The sequence below is a fragment of the Heliangelus exortis genome, chromosome 7, assembly GCF_036169615.1.
Source record: "Heliangelus exortis chromosome 7, bHelExo1.hap1, whole genome shotgun sequence".
Classification (NCBI taxonomy): Eukaryota; Metazoa; Chordata; class Aves; order Apodiformes; family Trochilidae; genus Heliangelus; species Heliangelus exortis.
In genome coordinates, this window is record NC_092428.1 from 6,429,346 (window position 1) to 6,451,884 (window position 22,539).

The window sequence follows — 22,539 nt, forward strand, 5'->3', positions numbered from 1 at the left end:
AATCAATGGGAGCCAGCGAGTTTGTGTAGATGCTTGTGAGCGCGTGTGCATCTTTGTGAGCATGAGGTGGAGGTATGTGTGAGGATGTGGGTGGGCTGATATATCTGATAGTGAGTGGTGGGTGTACCCGAGTGCATGGGCACGAGTTTCTATGCCAGAGCATTTGCATCTCATGGAAGATGCCGCAGAACGGGTTGTCTGGCGGGACCTCCACAGTCCTCCGTGGGCACTAAGCCACCAGCACACTGCGAATATAGAGGGAATACAGGGAATAGGAAGTCTGCCGGCCCTGCCCCAGATGGGGACAGGGAGGATGGAGCGGGCTGCCTAGTGCTGGCAGAGGACGACCCAGCCTGGAAACCCTCGGCATCGCTGCCTGGAGCAGTGGGCAGCGCTGGGCAGAGCCGCTCAGAAGCATCAGGAAGTGAAGAGGAGGGAGAAGGAGGCAGCGTTAATCGGGAGCACCAACGGGCCCGGGACAAAATAAGTTTTGAAGCATATTACTGCTGCGGCTTTCAAATAATAATAATAAAAAAACCCAAAAAACACCTTTTTTTTTTTTTTTTTTTTTTTTTTTTTTTAACATAAAAACGAATCTCCCCGCGGCCAGGCTTGGTATAGGGGAGGCAGCCCCCGTCCTGGGGAACAAGTCCCGCCCCTCGGACCCACCGCGGTTCTCGGCGGGAGTTGTGCCTCGGGCGCCCACCGCCTCTGCTCATGATACCCCCTCCGTGGGCCTGGACACCTGTGGGAGCCATCCTGAGTGTTCCTGTGTCCCTCTTCTGGGCCTGGGGATGAGGGAGCCTCCCTGCTCCTCCTCGGCTTTTTGAGAGGTGCTGACTTTTGACACTGGAAGCATCCCTCCTGAGAAAAGGGGCCCAGCGGTTCTGGGACCCTTTCAGGAGGACATCCCCCGGCTTCTTCCCCGAAACGGTATCAACCATGGGGATTTCGGCCCAGGGTTCGAACCCACGGCAGGGGCTGGCATCCAGGACCCCCCTCCCCAGGAGCCCATGGCCACAAACTAGGAATAAAAAGACCCACTCCACTGACCTGTACCTGATGCTGAGACACCGTCTGCCCACAGCTCCTCTACCCACCCTAACACCCTGCGAACAGCCAGCGCCGACTTTATAAGGCCGAGCCGGGTGGTGATTTTATTTTTCTTTTTTTTTCGAGGGGGGAGAAGGGGGAGTGGGGGAAGCTGAGGAAGAAGAAACTCCTTTTCTCGTCTGCTCCTCTCTGCTGTCATTCACTCGGCTCCTTTCAGCATCCAGCCAATGGAGAGTGAGGGCCCGAGAGCAGCAGGCCTGGGGTAGCGTGATTGATGGGCAAGCGGGGCGGCGGGGCGATCTCACTCGCACTTCGCCGAGCTGCTCCGCGGGGCTCCGGGCTGCTCCGCGGGACTTCGGGCTCCCCACTGCCTGCGACGGTACCCCCTTCTCCCGGGGCGCCTTCGTGTGTCTGTCGTGGGTGGCTCTTGGCTTAGGGTGGCTGTGTCTTGGGGCTGCTGGGTCTCATCGGAACGGGACCGGTGGGTGTGGGTGCGTGTGGGTGTCACGTCTCTGCTCCTGGCGGCTGTCCTCCACAAGGGGAGGGGGGATTTGTGTCCTGAGTGTGCAGCTCCTGTGCCTCGGGCTGGGCACGGCGGCGGTGACCTGGGCTGCGGGGGGGTTGCTGTGCCTTGCTTGCGCATGGCTCTGCTGTTGTTTCCTCGGGCTGAGCCTGTAGGTGCCGTGTCCTGGCTGCTGTGTCTTGGGGTGCGCGGCTGCTGTGCTATGGGGCTGAGCGCCTAGCCGCCGTGCCCCGGCTGTGCGCGGCTCCGCTGCCGTGTTTCGTGGCGGTGCAGGGCTGTGCGGGGCTGTGTTGCCCTGGCCGGGGCGGAGGTTCGACCCCGCTGCCGGGACCCGGCGACGGCGATGGAGCACCTCGGGGCTCACCACCTGCACCAAGGCCAAGCCGAGCCCATCAGCTTCGGCATCGACCAGATCCTCAACACCTCAGAGCCGGGCAGCTGCATGGTCTCCCACCCACGGCTGCAGGACTCGGCGGACTACGGGCTGGGTTGCATCGTGGGCAGCGCCTACAACACGGTCACGGGTGGCTACGGGGCGAGCGGCGGGGCGGCCGGCGCCTACACCGGCACCTCCTGCAGCATGGGCGGCCTGCCCGGCTCCTACAACGTGAACATGGCGGTGAGCATGAACGGCAACCCCTTGAGCTCAGCCGGAGGGGTGATCCGCGTCCCGGCCCATCGTCCGGTGGCCGGCGGCGTCCACCAGCCCCTCTCCGCCGCCGTGCCGGGGGTGAACGGCATGAACAGTCTCACGGGGATCACCTTCCCCTGGATGGAGAGCAACAGGCGGTACACGAAAGACAGGTTCACAGGTGAGTCGGGCCAACGGGACCCCTTTTTCTTCCCTGCTCCCGCCGCCCCGTTCCTTTCCCCACCTCGGCAGCGGCTGCCCGCCGGGGAAAGCAGGATCCGGGTGGAAAGTGCGGCCCCGGTCGCCCTGAGAAGTCGGTCCTGAGGAGGCCAGAACGAAGAAGGGTTGAAAATCAAGCGCATTTCGTCGGCCCTAAATGCGTTGGTTATATTTGTTTGCTATTTTTTTTCCCCTGTAGGTTGCTTCGATTTTTTGGTTGTTATATTTGTTGGTTTTGTTTCGTTGGGGTTCTTTGTTGTTGTGGGTTTTTTTTGTTGTTGTTTTGGTTTGTTTTTCCCGGGATATGGCCAGAAAAAGTCGGGCAGGAACAAATAGGGAAGGCAAACTCCCCACACCTCCCGCAAGCCTCGACCATGGCCGTTCGCTCCCCGCCGCCCGACCCCACACCCGGAGAAAGTTTCCTTTAAAAGGGGGGACAGAAGGTTACTTCGGAGGCACAGCCCAGCCCAGCGGGAAGGAATGGACGCCGGCCGCCCCGGCACTCTCCCGCCCGGAAGGCCGGCCCGTTGCCGACCACTCGTAGGGCTATTTTTCCCATTCCTACCGTAACCGGGCTTATTTTCCCTGACCTTTTTTCCTCAGCCTTTTCCCCGCCAAAAGGGACTTTTTGTAGCCCCCATCCGGGTTCGGGCTGGAGACGTTTTGTGGACCTGCTTTGCGGACCCGCCGCCGTTTTCAAGTTTATCTTGTCTCGTCTTTCGGAGCTAACAAAGCAAAAACTCGGCAAAACGAAAAAAAATCACAAAACAACAAACCAACTATCCCCCCCCAACAAATAAAATCAAACAAAAAACAAATTTAAAACAACCTCCCCCCCAAAAAATAAATTAAAAGCAGTGAAATTGCAACGGGTTAAAAATCGGTCCCCGCTCTTGCAGCGCTCGCCTGGCTCTTCCCGGGGTCGAAAACCGAGGCCAAATTTTTTCAAGTTCACGTTTAATTGCGACCCGATGGCGTTTAGCTCGGGCACGGCCACCGGCGAACGAATGGGCCGTTCGCCTGGCAGGCATCGGGCCGATTTTCACGAAGCTTCTTCCCTTCCCGTCCTGGCTGAGACATGCCGCGAATTTTACCGAATTATATTTTTGTGCGATATTTTTTAAAAATTCAAAATATTAAAAAATAATACACCCTCAAAAAACAAATCAACCAAAACAAAACCAAAAAACCCAAACCCCAAACAAAACCAAAACAAAATCAAATTAAAAAAAAAAAAAAAAGAAAAAACAAAAAAGAAAAAACAAAAAAGAAAAAAACAACACCAACAACAAAAACCTAACAAAATCCCCAAAATACAGCAACAAAAAGAAAACCATCAAAATCGAAACACAACTCCCCTTTCCAGGCCGGGAACTTATTTGCCGGGTACGAAACTGAGGGGCCGAGGACGGCGGCGGTTACCATCTCACCCAAACGAAATTAAACCGATTCCCATTTACACGAAGCGAGAATCCCCGGCCGGGCCCGGCTGCTTCTACCGGCCCCTCCGGCGCCTCGCTGGGCTCTTGGCTGGACAAGCGGCAGCCTTCTCGCTGCCAAAGCCGAGCGGTGCCCGGTGGGTGCCCGCAGAACTCGGGGAAGACGCCGGGGCCATGCGCGGGTGTCGGCGGGGAAGCGGCGACTTTGCAGCGGGGGGGTCCCCAGCCCAGCGCCCGGGAGCCGGAACCCCTCTGCTGATGTGTCGCTGCTTGCTTCTTTGCCTCTCATCCCCCCTCCTCCCCTGTCCCCCCCAGTGGCCCTCTCACCCTTCACTGTAACACGCCGTATAGGTCACCCCTACCAGAACCGCACACCCCCCAAGAAGAAGAAGCCTCGCACCTCCTTCACCCGCCTGCAGATCTGCGAGCTGGAGAAGCGCTTCCACCGGCAGAAGTACCTGGCCTCGGCTGAGCGTGCTGCCCTGGCCAAGGCTCTCAAGATGACGGATGCCCAGGTGAAGACCTGGTTCCAGAACCGGCGCACCAAGTGGAGGTGAGAGGCTGGGGGCTCGGCAGACCGGGGGGCAGGTGCTGGGGCAGCTTTAGGATAGCAGGCCTGGCTGCTGCCGGGTCTGCTTGTGAACACTGGTGGCTGCGAGAAGGTGTGCAAGCCCTGCAGGTGCACACGTGGGGGGGTCACTTGTGTGCGTACATGTGAATGTGTGTGTACACGTGTGGAAATGCGTGTGCGTGCAGTCATATATGTGAATGCAGCGCCTGTGGATATGAAAGTGCAGGTGGGGTGTGTGTAGGCCATGTGTGCACATCTGCACACGTGCATGCATGCTCACCTCTGGGGGTGAGCTGCACACATGTGAATGCTTTTGTGTGGAGGCCCTGTGCACATGGCTTTGCACGTGTGCTGTGTGTCTCCATGTGGGAGAACATGCAGGTTGGATGTCTGCATATGGATAGGTATTTTTTTGTATATTCCACATGTGTGTGTTGTGTGAGCACACTGGGCCTGCATGCAAATAGGTGTGCGGGGATGCAATGCGGATGAACACATGTGTGCACACGTGTTTGTGTGTGGTGTATGTGCAGTGCACTGTGCAGGGGGTGTAGGATGTATCACTGGACAGTAGCTGCAGTGGCTTCAGCACCTCTGATTGCAGCGTGTGGGAGCCCTGGACACCTCCTTGCCAAAATGTGTTTCCCCCCTCCTGCTGGGTGTGCCAGGAAAGCTGGGTAGAAGAGGAAGAAGAGGCCAGGTTTGCATAGAGGCTTCCAGGCTTTGTCACCAGAATCTTGCAGCTTCCTGGGATGTCCCTGGGGAAGGTGCTACAGTTCTGGGAACATCCCATGCCCTGGACTAGGGACAGGTATACTACAGGGGGGACCTGGCCTGGGGGCAGAGGAGGGAGATGGTACCGGGTGCTTGGGTGCAGGCAGGCAGTAGCTTCTTCAAGGTGAGGGAAAAGAACTTTCCCAGGGTGTCCCTTAGAGTGAATGGGATAGAGAGTGCCTGTGGATGCAGAGATAGGTTAAGAAACATGGTTAAGAAACGGAGGCCAAGGAACTTGAAAACAAAGGTATGGGTGAATCCCCCCTCCAGCTGTTCCTTCGCTATAGAGCCCATGGAAGAGCAGGTCCTGAAGTGCCAGGAAGTCTCTAGCTGGAGTCATCTCTGTCATCCAGGAGCAGAGTCCTGGAGGAGAAACAGTCCTGCCAAGGACTGTGAAACAGGGTCAGCTCTGTCTTCTAACCTGCTTTCCTAAGGAAGTGAGGCAAATGCAGCTTGGCTGGATGTCCGTCTGTCTGTCAATAGTCCTTGCGTCTGCCAGTTAAGTTCAGCCTCCTTTGGCAGAGGAGCAGAGGAGACAAACCTATTCATATGTTTCACAAAAAATAGCTGGGTAAAGAGAAACTAAATCCTGGTTCTGCCTAAGGGAAAGGCTGCAGCCTGACCTCAGCCATGGTATTAGACATGGGAGAATCCCCACCAGCCTGAGCCAGCAGGACACAGGCTTGTAAGCTCTATTTTTTGCATCTGTGCTTGCTGGATGTTGTGGTGAAGATGCGGGTGCCCTTGGCTGAAAGGACAACACTGGATGCTGTTGCCTTGCATGAGGTAATGGGCTCTGAGCTGTGCCTAGAGCTCGGGGTGCTGGTAGGAGCCACTTGCAGGTACAGTCTGAGCTAGGCGGTAGGGACTATCTGAGAAAACAGAGCTATTTAAGCACTCTGAGATTTAACTGCAGGCTGGGGGGACAGTCTTGCCTGTTTCTGGGCAGCTTTGTTGGAGTGAAGTGGTTGTGTGATCTCCTCCCCAGGTTCAGGCTTTTGCTCGAGACACAGTCACCAGTGGTTTAGTTTCTTCTGACTGAGCAGATTTGAACCTGCAAATCTTGACATGAACACATAAAGAGGCCAGCTAGTTGGAGCAGGGAGATATTTGGGAGCCTAGTGCCTTTGCTCCAGCCAGGTGCTCGCAGCCACTGTGCTCCTGATTGCCCTGGACATGGGGCTCCCTCTCTTCTCCCAGAGCGTCTCTTCATTGTGCAGGGAGTCATTAAATATTCATCGAAGCAGAGACTGAGCCGCTCCTGAGCTGCGTGGGGAGGGCTGGTGCTGCTCCAAGCCCCCTCACCCTGGGATGCCTGATGTGAGATGTTGACACAGTGATTAGAGCAGGGACTAAGCCCTGAGCTACCTGCTCCGGTATAGGAGCCCTGGACACATGCCTAGGGTCCAGGGTATCCCAGAGGCCCGTCACCTGCATCCAGCCCTCACCCACTTCCCCATGGGGAGCAAGGGAGCCCGTGCTCTTCACTCTGAAATATCACCAGGAAGCTCAGAGCTGCCACTTCCAATCCCTTAAGTCAAAGGAGATGAGAGATCTTGCACACCCCTGAGCTACTAAATTAAAAAGCTGCTGTTTCCCCTGCCACTGACCCACTGAAGCTGCCAGGAGAGCATCAGCTGGGTCAGGGGTGTGAGGGAGGGAGGGGGTGCTTTGGGGATCATCCAGGGACTGGCATTGTGAGCTGCACCCAGGCTTTCCCAGCAGCACCACTGAAGGTGCCATTCAAGTGAGGGGAGGGTGGGATTTCCATTGTGGATTTAAGTGTGTTCAGACAATTTCTACCTGCCTCATCCCCTCCTCCCAGACAGCCCAGAGCTGAGACCCTACCAGTGCTGAAGAGGCCCCCTAATTCCCCACATGGCAGAATCAGCTCTGCTGGTGTCATTCCAGACATACATGTGCCCAACCTCTTTCTTAAAAATATCCTCCTCCATCCTGCCCAGATAGTTTATTCTGGGCTTTGAGTCTTTTCACTGTTAAAAATGTTTCTAGTGTTAACTGACAATTTTCTGATTTTTGTCCTGCCTGCTATGGGTGTGTTGTTGCCTTTATCCAGATTCTCCTCAGCTGGCAACTGCAGCCCAGAGGAGAAGGCGGCAGGCTTTGGTGCTGGAAAGCAGTTCCCTGGACTGATGTTGTCCATCTGCAGGCACCGCCAGTCAGGGATATCTCCCTTCACCCCTGCTCCATGTTCTTTACCGGGTACAGAGCACATCTGCAGGGAACTGCACCTTTTGCAACCCAGTCATGTTCCCCTTTGGGTGTTCTGGCTCTGCTTGGATTTTCCCCACAGGCAGAAAATAAAGCAGAGCTGTGGGCTGCTCCCTCTCTCTCTGACCAGAGAAACTTTTGTTGGGGGCCAGTAGGATAGACAGCCCCAGCCACCAGTTTATGGGGCTTGCTGGCAGTTCAGGGTATGTGAGACCACCCTATGTATAGGCACTGTCTTTTCCTGCCTAGGAAAGTTGCCCTGAGTCCCCGGTGCAACCCCTACTCTCCAGATATGCCCCTCCTTTCCCCCCCCAGGCCCCCCTAACTGCTCCCTCTCTTCTAGGAGGCAGACAGCAGAGGAGCGGGAGGCCGAGCGGCAGCAAGCAAACCGCATCCTCATGCAGCTGCAGCAGGAGGCCTTCCAAAAAACCATCAACCAGCCCATCCAAGCCGACCCCATCTGTGTCCACAACTCGTCTCTCTTCGCCCTCCAGAACCTACAGCCTTGGTCTGATGATTCCACCAAGATCACCAGCGTCACCACTGTTGCCTCTGCTTGCGAATAAGGTTGGCACCTGCTGGTGGCACATGCACCTTCTGCCAGTGGGGCTGTCCCTGGTGGGACACTTGGCATTCTCATCGGGACATGTGGCATCCCTGTTTGTCTCCATGAAATACGGGCACCCCAAGGTCCTCAATGCCACATGTGCATCCCACGCGCCCCTCCAGAGAAACTCTCCATGAGGACTGAAAGGAAGGGAAACCACTCAAAAAACTCTCTCCACCTATGGGGTTGCTGGAGCAGTGGTGGTGTCTCACCTCCCCCCAGTCCTTTTGTTCTCCTGAAAGTCTCTGGTGCTGACCCTGGACTTGCTGACATGCTGCCAGACAAAATCCCAGCCCTGACAGACAGGACTGCAGGCGTTCACCCAGCCAGGGGAGAGAAAACTCCTTTGGATTCTGCTGGCGGCAGTGCAAAGCCTGGGGTCACCCCTATCTATTTGTATGTGTGTATATATACACACATATAAAGTGTGTGTGTGTATATATATATATATATATGTATGTATGTATGCTTTGGACTGATGGCTTGAAACAAAAGGAGGAGGCTCCCTGGAAAGCATATCTCTGCCACCAGCCTCCTCGGGTCGTCTGTGCTGGAGACGTTCAGGGATGCAACAAATGGAGGGAACGGCAGCAATTTCTGCGTGTGCCAGATGGGAACCCGTTGGATCTCACCTCAACGTCTCTCCTCCTCCCCTTTTTCATTAATTTTTTCTTGTGATGGAGGAATAAGAGAATGATCTGACAGACTCCTGAGAACGGTAAATATGATATCTCAATTGTATGAAGAACCCAAACTGTCCCTGGCTGCCACAAGACTCCATGCCCATCAGTGTGCGTTTTAATAACGAGAAGACCTTAGTGGCAACTTGCAAGGGTAATGCAGTTTCTTTCCATGGATTATTTCAATATAATTTGCAAAACATTGTCCAATGTTTTATTTTAGCTGTTTCCTTTTAGAAGGCAATTTCTGATGGCAAAAAATCGATTTCACTCTCGACTGTTTAACTTGGTTGTTTCTTTAATTGTACTGAGGGAATGAGACACAATTAAACAAAGCACTTCTTATAGCAAATGCCAGGAATATATATATATATACACAGTATATATTTTTCAGTTACTTATAATCTAAAACGACACTGCCAATTTAAGCAGTTAGTACAACCAACCAGTCAGAAAACCTATTTTCAGTGAGATTTTAAAACTCATTCTTCTGTTGTTGGTTTTTTTTAAGTTATGCACTTATAAGGTGGTTTATGTGTATTCATTTTATAAAGTGCTTGTGTAATTTATGTGGAAACAAAAAAAGAAAAATAAAAAAAATAATCTCCAGGTTACTGAATAAATCATTTAAAGCCTTGCTCTTCCTTGTCTATTAGTACCCTGAGAGGAGACAGCCTATCACAGCTAATGTGGGAGCCTCTGATATTTCTTTAAAAGGAAAATAGAGTTAGTGTTTCCATTTGACTTTGCTTGGGTCCATTTGACTTTGGAAGCTGCAGAGGTAATTTGCTGTATTTTAATCCCTGATCCTCTATAAACATACTCAGGTTTTGACCCAGCAGTGCATTTAGCACCTGCTTTAACTGAAGACCATCTAGGGGGGCTTGATGGGAGTGGCAGGAATTGTGCAGGGGCTTACCCTGAAACACGTGTTGAATAATTTCTTGTGTTAGACCTTGAAGTGGGGTCTCACCTGGGTGTTGGGGGGGTCTAGAAATATTTTTGTCTGAAACTTCATATATAAAGCGACATTTGAATACAAAGAAATCTACAAGAGTACATTTTAGAGACAGCCTTGCAAGGAATTATTCTAGGGACCTTGTTTTATATGGATTTTCAGCCTTGTTTGGGGACACTGAAGCCAGGCAGGCCTTTCTGAGAAAAATTAAACTAGAGGAAAAACTCCCCATCAGGTTCCTTTTGAGGGATTCTCAGCTTCATGTCCAAGAAAAGAAACTGTTAACTTCAGTCTGGTATTTCTCTCTATCACTGGGAATAAAGGAAGAGAGAACTGGAAGGGGTGGCCAGCCACCAGCTGCTAGCAGGGACCCCCTGAGGTGGTCCTGGGGCCCAGGCTGCCTGTGGGACTTGTGTGACAAAATACCCCAAGCTTTTGATACCTGGTGGTTGATAGTGCTCCTGGAAGCTGGGATCTCTGGGTGCAGCATTGCTGGCAGCTTCTTAAGGGAGCATATGAATAGCCTGCTTTATCCAAAAATCTATTATTGAAGGATTCAGCTGAAAATTTATGATGCTGCAGGATTTGCTCATCTTTCAGCACAATGCACAAATGAATGCAGAAAAACATGTGCTGTGATAGAGAGATGAGAAGCAAAAAAGGAAAAAAACCCATGAAACACAGGAAAATAAGTAAATATATAGAAAAAACCCCATTTTGAGATATCTTTAAAAGGTACCCTGAAAAAACGGCTAAAATATAATATGTTGTATTTTTTCTCAAAATAAATTTCACAGAAGTATTTTTTTTTTTTAAATTCTGTTTCATACCACAGTCAGATTTTTAGGAGCTGCTTAAGCTAATTATTTAACATGTACCCAACTTTGGTACAAAGACAATACTAGGCTTATATTTTGCTCTACTAGGAGGCATTGCTGTGTACAAATCTTTAAGGGTTTACAGTTTGTTGCAGTGATTTCAAGATTTCTGTGTAAGAAAAAGCACAAACCATAAAAGAATGAAATAAAAAGAATGATGGAGCTCACTGTTGATATTAAAAGTGTTTTCTATTTTATTATTATGACACATCAATATCTTAAAATTTAATTCCAAGACAGCCGTTTTATAATATCCACATTATTTGGTTCATATTCCAAAATGTTCCCCAGTGAAGCTGAGTATAGGATAATGCACATTCAGGGGCTTCTGTTTATATACAATATTTAGGTATACCTTGTTCTCAAAACTGTTCACTTCCTTTTTTTCATATCAATCTTTTCTGTTAAAGAGACCAAAATTTTTTAGGAAGGCATCTCAATATGAAATTATAATATATGTAACACCAGAATTAGAAAAACAGTCATCCAGTCTTTCTTTTTCCTGGAACAATTGTTTCTGGAAGGGGGGGGTCTCTTAAAATATTTCTCCTGAATTTATTTTACAAATAGGTTTAGTGGCAGGAGGTAGTTTTGGTATCTGCATACAAGCTTCCAGTTATTAATATGGTGATCTGTACCTAGACAATAAAAGTTGCCTGAAATATGATGGAATTAAACCAATAAGTAATGACATGAAACAATGACACTTAATGACATGTTTTGTAGACTGACATCACCTCAGCCATATCCTGGGGCCATCCATACCACGTTAAATGCTGATTTAATATTTCGTATTATACCTGTTTGGAAACAGGAACAAAATTGCATTAAGATGCCTGGAAAGTATTTCCTCTCTCTCAAAATATAGCAAATCCCAAATGTGAAATGGTAGTCAGGGAATTTTTTTTTATTATTATTATTTGCCTGTATCTAGGAAATACAGAATAACATATAAGAAAAACTTAGGTCAGAGGGAGAAACCCACAGCTGAGGGGTGCTGCAGGAGGAGGCAGCCACTTGCCTCACTGCCAGGGACCACGAGTTATCGATCACTTTGGGTTGGCTACAGATGTGCTGAGCTTTTGAAGGCAAAATCTGGAGTGGGGGGGGTGGGTGGGGAGGAAGTACCACCTTTACATAAGCAAATGGAGTATTAAACATCTGTCCGGAGCTGGAAGAGACAAAGCCCAGCTGGATGTGCTGCGGTTGTCTGGGTCCAAGCCCAGCAAGGTATGTGGGCAGGAGGGAACCAGAGGTCTGGCCTCCATTTAGCCAATTAGTTAAGCACATGAGTCATCCAAACGAGGATCAGTTGGCTTATCTCTGTGGAGGGGTAGGCCCGAGGAAAGGCTGAAGAGTCTTTGCTGGAGCCTCCTGCCTTGAAGAGAGCCTGCAGTTGTGCTTTTTCCTGGAGATGGGCCAGCGTGTTTGGCCCCTTGCAGTACATACATGCTCCGATTTCTGCATGAGTAAATACCACAAGCAGCTTTTCTTGGGCTGAGTTATCCCATCTATGGGGCATTTGTTGTATACTTAATGCTACTTTTCCTGCAGCAGCACCTGTGAGAGTCACCTGGATGTGGCATTTGCTGGAGGAAGATCCAGGCAAGTGGACATATCCTTGAATTTGTACAATTGATAATAAAGTCAGACTCTCACCCCATAATCACCCAAATATAAGATCATTTAAATTAACTCACCCGGACTGTTGATCAGTACTTCTGGATGTGCTCCCAATTAACCAGCCCAGCAAAACTAGCTTAAAACTGGGGTTGCTGACTTGGCACAACATCAGGAGCCCAGCCCTGCAGCCCCCTCCTCGCTGCTGAGGGCAGCTTGTGTGCAGGCGTAGGCTAAACAGGGTAGAGAATGCAAGCCCATTTACTGACAAAACTGAAAATGGCTTTTCTGAAAACTGTTTGGGTTACAGTAAAAAGCCAGTCCTGTCTAGGGTTCTGGGACAGCTGGAACTTTTTGAATTAGTTTTTTTTTTTTCCACCCCTGCCAGAGGCAGCGTGTCTGAGTGACGCTGATTTCTTTGTGCAATGGTGAGATTTGATGGTTGCTTATTTGAAAAACATTTGTGAAATTAGATTTGAAATAATCAAAATATCCCTGTTTGAAATTTTCTAAATGAAAGGGTCTGTATTTGTAAAGAAAAATTCAATTTTAAAAAATGTGTTTTAACAAATATTAAGGAAAGAAGAAAAGTACACTAAACTATAGATTATCACAAGTCAAACCAAATCTGTTTTTGCTGTTCTTGTGTGTGTGAAGCAAGCTTGAATGTTGATTTTTAAATGATTAATTTTTTTTTCTTCATTACTGTAGGAAATTTGTTTGATGTTTCAGTGCTGGTCAAAGATTAGGATAGAAGTTCTTTTCCCCTATTAATTTCCATCGACCAGAAACTCCTTGTTATTTCAGAATTTTTAAATTGATTCTATACATTTATTCAAGTTAAAATTAAAACTTTATTCGAAGATGTGGGGTTTTTTTCCCTAAGGGACAAAAAAAAAATCCTTTATTTTCCTCATCTAGGAATTTTTTTTTTTTTTTGCTTCCCTAGTTTTTTTTCTCCTTTTCTTTTTTCCCCTTTTCTTTTTACAGCCCGTTAGGGTAAGCATGGGGCTGGCCCCAGCAGCTTTATGCTGTGTAACTCCTAAACACAAGCCAAACCTCAAGCCAAAACTCTGAGCACTGAAGTTTTGTGAATCCTGGGCTACAGAGAGCTGTGAAGCCTGGCCCTGTGCTTCCTCGGAGAGGGGAATTCAGTACTTACCCTCAGCTCAGCCGCCCTTTGCCTTTCTGCTTCTGGAGCAAAAATAAAATGAGCAGAAATAGACGGGGAGTCCCCACTCTAATTGTTGAGCAGGAAGGAGCAAGGCTTGAGAAAACGTGTTTTCTTGTTGCCTGCAAAGAATGTAAACCCTCTGGTCTGAGAGCTGCGGTTAACTGTCTGTCTTTTCTAGACTGCAGCCGCCTAAAAATAACAAAGCAGCGATTAAAAAATATCAATCAGTATATACTTTTTTTTTTTTTTAACTGCAGTTGGGAAGTGGTGCAGAGATGGGGATAGATGAAAACATGGAGAAAAATTCCATTTCCAAGGGACTTTCATGTCTCAGCAAGTGTTATTCTATGGGAAGTCACTTTGTTTAGCGATTGGTGCTTGCTGTTGCCAATGCTTAGATTTTGGATGTGTGTCAGGGCTGGCCAGACTTTTCCTCTCTGAGTTTCCATCTAGAAAGCATTTGGCTTGTGATGCTGGTGGTCAGCAGGCACAAGACTGAGACGAGGCTGCCAGGTATATTGGATGTGCTGAACGGCACATGCTGAGGGGTTTGACTCCAAGAGCTCCCCATGTAAAGTGGCAAAGGGGGAAAAAAGAGGTATGGGTGTGGAAGGGGCTTGTTCAGGGTCATCATGAAGAAGCAAGCACAGGTGCACTGAGCTGTGGTCAGGCCTCTGCACAGCTCCCCCTCTCCAGGGGTAAAAGTCTCCCCAGCTGATCTGGCAGTTTTCAGAGAAGAGCCCTGACAGCCTGAGGTAGAAGAAAAGGTCTCTGAGGCCAGGCTGGGAAAGAGAAAAGGACAAACACCAGCTGGTCCCTGGACCCACAATGCTCTTTTGAAAGCTGCAGGAAAAAATGCCTCTATGTCCCTGCAGATCCACAGGGTGTGGGGGTGAGAAGTGGGTGGCTCCTGGGACTTGGAGTCTGGGTCCAGCTGGAGCCTGGGTTGGGCAGAGGAACCCAGTTGAGCAGGGACTATACCTGGCCTGACTGGCCCTGCTGGAGGTGGCATGTGGTGGAGGAGCTCACAGAGTCTGGAGATGTCACATCACAACGTTGCTGCTGAAATGCAGGTCCTGACTGTGGCAAATGCTGGTGACATGGGATGGAGCTCAGCAGTAGCTGCTGGGCCATATCCAGGGCACTGCCCTCCTTCAGACCAGGATGAAGCTCCGGGAAGTTTAAGACAGAGTTATCACGCAGCTGGGTTTCTGCCACAGCCAGGCTGGGCCCTCCTGCCTTTGGAAGTATCTCTGAGACCATAGAAATATATGTCTCCAGCACCCTGCCCACTGGCAGGGCTGCTCTTAGGAGCACCCAAGGGATCTGGGGAGGGGGCATTCCCCACTGCCCCCTGGCTTTGCAGAAACGCTTGAAGAAGTCTGGCTTTCATTTCAGGATGGAGTGAAAACAAATGTTGAAATCTTATCGGTTGTTATGACAGGTCTGAAACCTGTCTTGGCCGTGGCTTGCACCATTGCATCCAGGGGCAGGAGGTGGGACACAGAGCAGGGCATGCTCTCCAGGGAGCAAGGCAAGAGGAACATGTCTGTGGACCTACAACTGTTCCCACACACTCTTTGTCCAGTCCCTGTCCTTTGGGGATCTAAGGGTATGTATACCCTCAAGAAGAACTATGCTGTGTACCACATATGGAAATAGAACCTGCAGCAGTTGGGCAAGGGAGAACAGAGCCCATGCCAGGACCCTGAGGTGTATATATGTGTGCTGTCCCCAGGGCAAGCACACCACAGGTTTCCCAAGAGAGTTTGCAGCCGCAGCCGCAGTCAAAAGAGGTGATGAGTGAGGAACAGTGTCCTGTTGCTCCTTTGTTTCAGGAGCCAGTTTCTCTCCCTTCACTGTTGACAGGTGGGATTGCAGGAGGTAGGTTCTGACTCCAGCCCTGATCCCCTTCTTAGAGAAAACCCAGACTGTAGCTGATAGCACAGCCAAAACCAGCCCGGGTGGAATGAGTGGAGTGGAGATCCCCCCCACGCAAGATATAGGGTTGTGGGGACTGGGGGTGTTGCCTGGCAGTGCTAAAGATGCTGCTTTGGATGGCTCTGACCCCACATACTTCCTTCTTTGTACCCCCCCTAAGTTCAGTCTCAGCAAGCCCTTCCCCTTATGTGTCCTTATTTAAGGTTCTGGGGATGTTTTCTGGTCAGGAGCAAGGGGACCTCAGGCCCCTTTATAGTTAACGGAGAGAGGAGCATGTGGCTGCCTGGTTTCTCTCAAAGGATGGGGTCGTGGGCAAGATGACTCCAAGGGTCATTTAGATGGGGGATATGGTTTAGGGGAGAACTTTGTAGAGTAGGGATGATGGTTGGACTTGATGATTTCAAGGCTCTTTTCCAACCTGAAAGATTCTATGACCCCTCGCACAAGTGCCCTCAGACAAAGAGGGGTCAAACCTGTCGGTGTCCAAGTGGCCACCACCCCTTCACAAGTGCCCCTGGTACACAGTGACCTACAGGACTGGCCAAAGCTGGAGGAAGGCATGTGCATGCTGGGCTGAAAAAAGCGTGCTGGTGGCCACCTCTGCGGCCGGGTGTAAGCACCCAAGCGTGGCTTAGACAGCAGGATCGGGGGGTGGGCGGACACCGTACCCCTTTATTCTCCCCTGTGCTGGGAGGTGCCTGCGAGCATCCCTGCCCTCCCTGCTGCCAGCCCATCGAGGCCACCCAGTAAACAACGGTGGGGACCGAGCTCCATCTAGGGGACAGAGAGCGACTGGCACAGCCCACCCGATGGCTCCCCCCCGCCTCCCCGGCACCAGCGACACGTCGTTCCGTCCCGTCCGATCTCCCAGCGTGGGGATGCTCATGGGCAGCTCCTGGAAATCCAGGGCGTGGCTCATTCTGGGAGCACTGAGGAGGCACTCAGGAAGGAGGGCACCGTAGCCTAGCCCTGTGTATGGCCTCTGGGCACAGCATGTCCCTGAAGGGAACTGAGATAAAAACAGCACTGAGAAATTCAGGGCTTGGGTTCCCCTGAATTCAGGATGCCCCACTGGGATTTAGAAGTGAAACTTTCCATTGAGTGTTCAGCTCTCCTATGAGGACAGGCTGAGAGCCTGTTGGGATTGTTCAGCCTGGAGAAGAGAAGGCTCTGGGGAAATCTTATAGTGATCTTCCAGTACATTAGGAGAGCCTCTAGAAAAGCTGGAGAGGGAGCTTTTACAAAGGTATGGAATGGTTCCAGACACAAAGGGTTGGGCATTAGGAAGAAATTCTTTCTGGTGGTCAGACACTGGAACAGGTTGCCCAGAGATGTTGTGGATGCCCCATCCCTGGAAGCATTCAAGGGGAGGTTGGATGGGGCTTTGAGCAGCCTGAACTCAAATGTCCATGCCCATGCAGGGAGAGTTGGAACTAGGTGACATTCCAACCCAGACTGTTCTATGATGCTGTGTCCCATCTCCTTATGCTTCACACAATGGGTAGGCCTGAAGGATGTTTGGATGGGCTGAGCAGTGTCAAGCTGACATGTGAACGTGTGCAGGACCACTGCCTGGAGACTGCAGCCACACATTAGGACACAAAGCCGAGACTTCTTTGAGCCCCTGACTCCCTGAGCTCCAGCAAGGCATGGAGAAAAGGGTCTGTCTCCATCCAACTCCTGGCCTGGCACCTTGCCTCCTGGCTTGTGGGGTGTATAAGTACCAGCAGTTGGGTTTTTTTAAGCACGGAGGGATGAGCCCTGGTGAAAGAAGGTGGCTGCAGCAGTTCTCTAGCTCAAGAAGCTGCTTGTATTAAGTAAAAGAGAAAATGTATAAACCCAAGAAATGCTAAAACAGATCAACAAGGAAGCAATTATTTTCTCTTTGTGGCCTAGGAAGTCAATAAAGCTCAAGGAAACCACCTGTTTTTTATTATCACATATTCATATGCTTAATGCTGTTAAAACAAGAATCTGGGGTGAGCTGCAGGAAATAAAACCACTTAATGGTGCAGACACAAACCCACTCTCCTCCCTGCCCAAAGGTGATTTGAACCTGTTTAAGCAAATGTGTCTTTATCTCTTAAAATAATTATGTGATTTAGGGACACTTTTCCCTGGCTCACAACAAGTGACTTTAATGGGGTCTGCTCATCTCTCTGTGTGTCTTTATATCAAGTTATTGCTTTTTTAAAGCTGCACTTATTCCCCAGTATTTGTCAGAAAAGTAATTCTCTCTGAGAAGGTATTATTTGTGTTCCACCATCACTCAGCACTTATTCCATGGTGCGTTTAGTAGTGAAATAGTGCCCAGAGGGATGAGGCCAAAATGTGATCTAAAATGACATACTGAAATTTGGGATAAACATCCTCTGAGTGGTCTACCAGCTGCGAACTTTCTATTAATTTCCTCTTTTTCTCCTGGTTTAAAAAACAAAACAAAATAAACAAACAACAAAACAAAAGACAATAAGAAAAAAGCAAGACTTGAGTGCCCTTGGATGTGTGGTTGGATTCAAGTGAGTCTCTGTCTGTGTATCATCTTTGTTTAATAAGTTTTGTCCTCTGGTCAGATTTTGGCTGCTAATCAAATTCAAGATGAGCTCTGCCCTCCCTGTCTGTGTCCTTCTCACCACCCTACCCAAAATGGGATTTTCCTGAGGCAGAGGAGGGCTGACATCAGACTCTGCCAGCTTGGAAGGCGACCAGAAGATAGGTTTCACACCTACCCTCATGAATGGCAGATGCCCTGGGTAAATCCTCAGGTGACACTGCTGTCCTTCTCCCACAAAAAACCTTTGGTCAGTGTCAGGGAGCAAAGGGCTCTTTTGAGAGCTAGATGAACATGCAAGGGCACAGCAGGAGCCAGGCTGCATTTCCACCCCTGCCAGATGTAGCCAGTCCAGCCAAGGACCGTTTTTTCCAACATTTCAGATGATGCTTAGGCTGCTTGCTAGTGAACAAAATGGGAAGAAAAGCTGAGAGGAGCCAGAAACTTCCTGGATTTGAGAGGAGGGCAAAGGAATGCACAGCAAACCTGCTGGAGTGCATCAATTCCTGTGGCAAGGAGAAAGCATCAGCACTGCAGGGTAAAGCCCAGGAGAACCCCACTCGGTGCAGTCCTCAGTTCTGCTGGGACAGCTGGGGAGGCAGAGAACTGAGCTATAGGCACGTCTGCCCAGAGCCAGGCTCCTCTGGGAAGGTGCTCACTGAGTGAGCTTCTGGAGGTGCTGAGTAATGGGGCTCCAGCACTGAAGCAGCTAATTTGTCCTCACAGGTGTATTTGGTTGCTTCAGGTAAGGGTAAAGTGAAATCTCACATGCAAGTCATCAGAGCAGTCTGGGGACCAAGGGGGACGGCGACAGCTCAGCTGCAACTAATCTGTATTGTTTGGAGAGAAATATCCCCAGCACAGACAACCAGGGGTGCAAGAGAGAGGACCCAGCAGATAAAGGGTCAGGATGTTCATGGCGTAAATCTTCAAAAGGAGCCCAGGCAATGCTACCCTGGCCACAGGATCACTCCACCGAAGCAAGAACCAACATTGCAAACAAATGTTCAGAGTTCATAGAACCATAGAACCGTTTGGGTTGGAAGAGACCTTAAAGATCACCTAGTTCCAACTCTCCTGCCATGGGCATGGACACCTCCCACTAGATCAGGTTGCCAAGGTCCCATCCAACCTGACCTTGAATTGAGAGGAGAGCCACAACTTCCTTGGGAAACCAGTTCCAGTGTCTCACCACCCTTACAGAAAAGAATTTTTTCCTAATGTCTAACCTAAATCTCCCCTCTTCAAGTTTTAAACCATTTCCCCTTGTCCTGTCGTTAAACAACTGTGCAAAAAGTCCTACCCCAGCTTTCTTTTAGGCCCCTTCAGGTAGAGGAAAGCTGCTGTAAGGTCATCTCTGAGCCTTCTCTTCTCCAGGCTGAACAACCCCAACTTCCTCGGACTATCTTCATAGACAAGGTGCTGCAGTCCTCTGATCATTTTTGTGGTTCTCCTCTGGACACACACAAGGAGCTCTATGTCCTTCTTTTGTTGGGGACTCAGATAAATTTTGTTGGACATCAGATCAAGTTTCAGAGCTGTAATTGCAAGTAGTCCTTCTCCTGACATAAAGACATCAAGAAAGCTCTTGCTCTCTGTTGACTTTCCATCTTTTCACAATATCAGAGCAAGCCACTCCACCTCCTTGTGAATGGCCTTGCCTCTTCTTGGCCTGTTACCTGCATGACCCAATGCTCTGATGCTACACCAATACTGAAATTTGGGATAGCGTGGAGGTTTTTTGGGGGAACCAAGAGGTTAGATCTGTGGTATTATAGTGATGGGAATTTAAGTGTAATGGGTCTATTATGGCATTTGTACTGGAATGAGACACCCCTGAAACACATCATTGCAGACTGGCCACTGTTGGAAAGCGTGTTAGCAGCCATCCAGTCCTTTTCTCTCCCTTGCAATCCCATTCCTCAGGTGTTTGCTCATTCACCTGTTTCACAATTAGAAGTTAGTTACAGGTTCTACTTCAAATTTCTCACTAAGGGACACGGTCCTGAGTCACCCATCTGTGCCCCTGTCACCCACAGCAGTGTGGTGGGATGTAGGGCTGAAGGACAGATCCTTCCCATAGAAGCACAGAGCTCTGATGTTAGGGTGGGAATGATTAATTTTAATGGCTTAAGGTGGGTTGTCTGAACCTGTCAGCCTGGGCCAGCCCTGCATGGACACCCTGCATCCTCCTTACCCTGTAGCAATCCCTTCTCTCAGTAAAACACAGGTGGGGGGGAGGGACTTGGTGACATCTCTCCATTTTGCCAACAGCAGCACACAGGCATAAAGTAACTAATTTGGGATATTATTCTGGTTGCCAGTTCTCTGAGTGATTTGGCGGGAGAGCCTTTGAATGATCTGCTGAGCCTCACGCATGCTTTCTGCTGTTTGCTTGGGCTTGAATTACCCCTTTTATTTTACTTCCTCCTTGTTCTCATTGCCACACCACTCAAACTAAAATTATTCGCCTACAACTGCAAACCCAGGGATATATCATCAGGAGTGCTGTAGGGCTGTTGCCATATATAATGCTCTGAGCTCAATATTTATGGAGCTACATATGGCACAAATCATACCAAGAGAGCCCGTCGAGCTGGAGAGCTAGGTATAAACTCCAGAAATATCACAAGCCATCTCTCACGAGAGACTGCCCGGCAGCCCCGCTGGCCGTACATCACGCTGTAATGCCATCCGAGTCCGTGCTCAGTGCTGGAGTGGATCAGAGGTCACTGCCAAGCTTTTCTTCCATAAATCCTGGACTCTGGCTCTCAGCAAGGTTAGGGGCTGGGAGAGCCCTGCTCTGAGCGCTCCTTCCTCCTGCTTGCTGCTGCCAACACTGAGCTGGCCCAACACTGTTGTGTGCGTATTTATCTTCGAGTTCTTGTCCTCCCTTCTCCCTCTCTGCCATAGGAAATGGAGGGGGAAGGGAGGAGGGATGCAATGGGTCAGTTGTACAAGCTATGGAAGCTGACAGCTCATGTGAAATGTCCTTTCACTGGGCTCTGGGGGAGTCCAAGCCCCTCTTCTTTTCATCCCTCTGAATCATGTTCTCCCTCATCCTCCTGCCCTGTGGCAAGGATGTGTATTTTCTTCAAATGCATATCAAACCCTATGTGGTGAAGGGCACCCCAGTACCCTGCCTGCTCACATAGCAAAAGTGTGGGCACTGGTCCCAGGAGAGTACACGTCTCTCTGTCAGAGGTTTCTCTCTTCTCCTCTTTTCCCCCATTCCAAGGTTTCTCCTTGGCTTGGGTGCAGCTGATGGGGATGGGGAACAGTTCCTGACCAGGCCAGACCCTAATGCTCTCCAAGGCTGTTCTATTACATTTAAAGTCAATCCAAAGAGTAGAGCACAGGTAAGATAAGTTCTCTACAGATTAGTCCCTCCCAAGCTTTTCTCCCCCTGACAGTTCCCAGCCTCATGTGTTGGTGGTCCAAAGCATACTGTGGCAGATGGAGAAGATCCAGAGGATAAGAGCCAACACAGGTGAAGTTTCTGAAGCAGGGGAGCAGTGACATGGTGTTTTCTGAACAAATAAGCGCTGGAGTTTTGTCTAAGAAATCATGAGCCAGCCACTTCTATTTCTAGGCTGAGGCTGATGGACTTGAGCTAACCAGTCCCTCCTCTCCCCCAGCAGCATGGCAGGCAGATTATGACATTAAGCAAAATAAAATCCAGCCCTTAGCATTAAGTAAAACTCCCAGTGTGATGGGTTTGTGGCTTGCAGCAACAACTCAGCAGGGGCGTGTTAAAGCTGGTCTCCAGCGAGTGGAAGAATGAAGCTCTGCAAAACCCTGACGAGGCAAAGCTCCTAAAATAACAATTGAATTAAACTTAATTCATTTTCACTTAATACCTTAATAGTGCCTTTAGCAAATGAGGCTGCTATTATTTTGAGGAGGAAAATGAGGAGGTGCAGACTGGTTGCAATGCACATGTCCTTACTGAAAGGAAGCAAACTTTGGTGAAAATTAAAAAAAAACAACAACAAAAAAACCCCCAAACCCAACATGGGAAGAAATGCAGATGGTTCACATTTTCCATTTGGGACAGAAAACCCTCAAACCCAGCCAGTCTCACATTCTTCAAAATGTGCCCCAGACTACATTGTGCAAAGCCAGCTCTTTTTGGCCAGGTGCTGAGGATTTGCTGGGTTTGCCCGTGTTAAACACATTATTACTTCCAGCATCCATGAATGGCTGGACAAGCCCTTCCTACACTTCCCTTCCCCTGCAGCTTTCTAGGCATCTCTGAAGCATCTGAGCAACAGATACCCACTTCTTGCTTTTCCCCTCACTGGTGCAGCATGCAGGGTTTGAAGCACTGTACTCAGGTTTGTTACCGTGGGTGATGGTGTGAGCCCTTCTCTCAGGAAAGCTGAACTAATCCCCCCCACCATGCCTGACTCAGTGGAGCACACAGGCACAAGCTCAGGATGACCACAAGCCACGGCAGCCCTGGAGACTCATCCCTATCCAAGTCAACCTCCATGCTTGAGTTACACACAGCATGTGTGTAACTTATTTTCAGACTTATTTTCAACCATGCCTCCTCTTCACTTGCACCCACCCTCATTTCTGATGGGGGTGGGATTCAGGCCCTCTCACTATCAAGATTTTCTTTCTCCATTGGGGCTGCAAAGCAGCATGCCAGAAGGGACATCCTGCAACGCTTCCCCTTAGAA

The 22,539-nt window shown here is 49.7% G+C and overlaps 1 protein-coding gene and 1 long non-coding RNA gene across 3 annotated transcripts; one reads left to right on the forward strand and one right to left on the reverse strand.

Annotated features, from left to right (window-relative positions):
* Positions 1-1,188: 1,188 nt before the first annotated feature.
* On the forward strand, positions 1,189-9,366 carry TLX1 (T cell leukemia homeobox 1). 2 transcript variants are annotated; one of them, XM_071748452.1, is made up of 3 exons: positions 1,189-2,388; positions 4,181-4,418; positions 7,786-9,366. In XM_071748452.1, exons 1-3 carry the CDS (start codon positions 1,920-1,922, stop codon positions 8,006-8,008), a joined length of 930 nt encoding a protein of 309 aa, XP_071604553.1. In that variant the 5' UTR covers positions 1,189-1,919; the 3' UTR covers positions 8,009-9,366. The 2 variants fall into 2 exon arrangements, with proteins under 2 accessions (XP_071604553.1, XP_071604554.1); XM_071748453.1 differs by having other exon boundaries at positions 1,191-2,388; positions 4,217-4,418.
* On the reverse strand, positions 9,010-13,520 carry LOC139798191 (uncharacterized). Its single transcript, XR_011726759.1, has 2 exons — positions 13,348-13,520; positions 9,010-12,026 (listed from the first exon to the last, which is right to left on the reverse strand). It is a non-coding gene; the product is annotated as an uncharacterized lncRNA (long non-coding RNA).
* Positions 13,521-22,539: the final 9,019 nt, after the last annotated feature.

Excerpts from the sequence above, each read along its gene's own strand:
- TLX1 (XM_071748452.1), top strand. The coding sequence starts at position 1,920 with ATGGAGCACCTCGGGGCTCACCACCTGCACCAAGGCCAAGCCGAGCCC. Across the intron at positions 2,389-4,180 it reads CACGAAAGACAGGTTCACAG|TGGCCCTCTCACCCTTCACT; the intron begins GTGAGTCGGGCC and ends TGTCCCCCCCAG. Across the intron at positions 4,419-7,785 it reads AACCGGCGCACCAAGTGGAG|GAGGCAGACAGCAGAGGAGC; the intron begins GTGAGAGGCTGG and ends CCTCTCTTCTAG.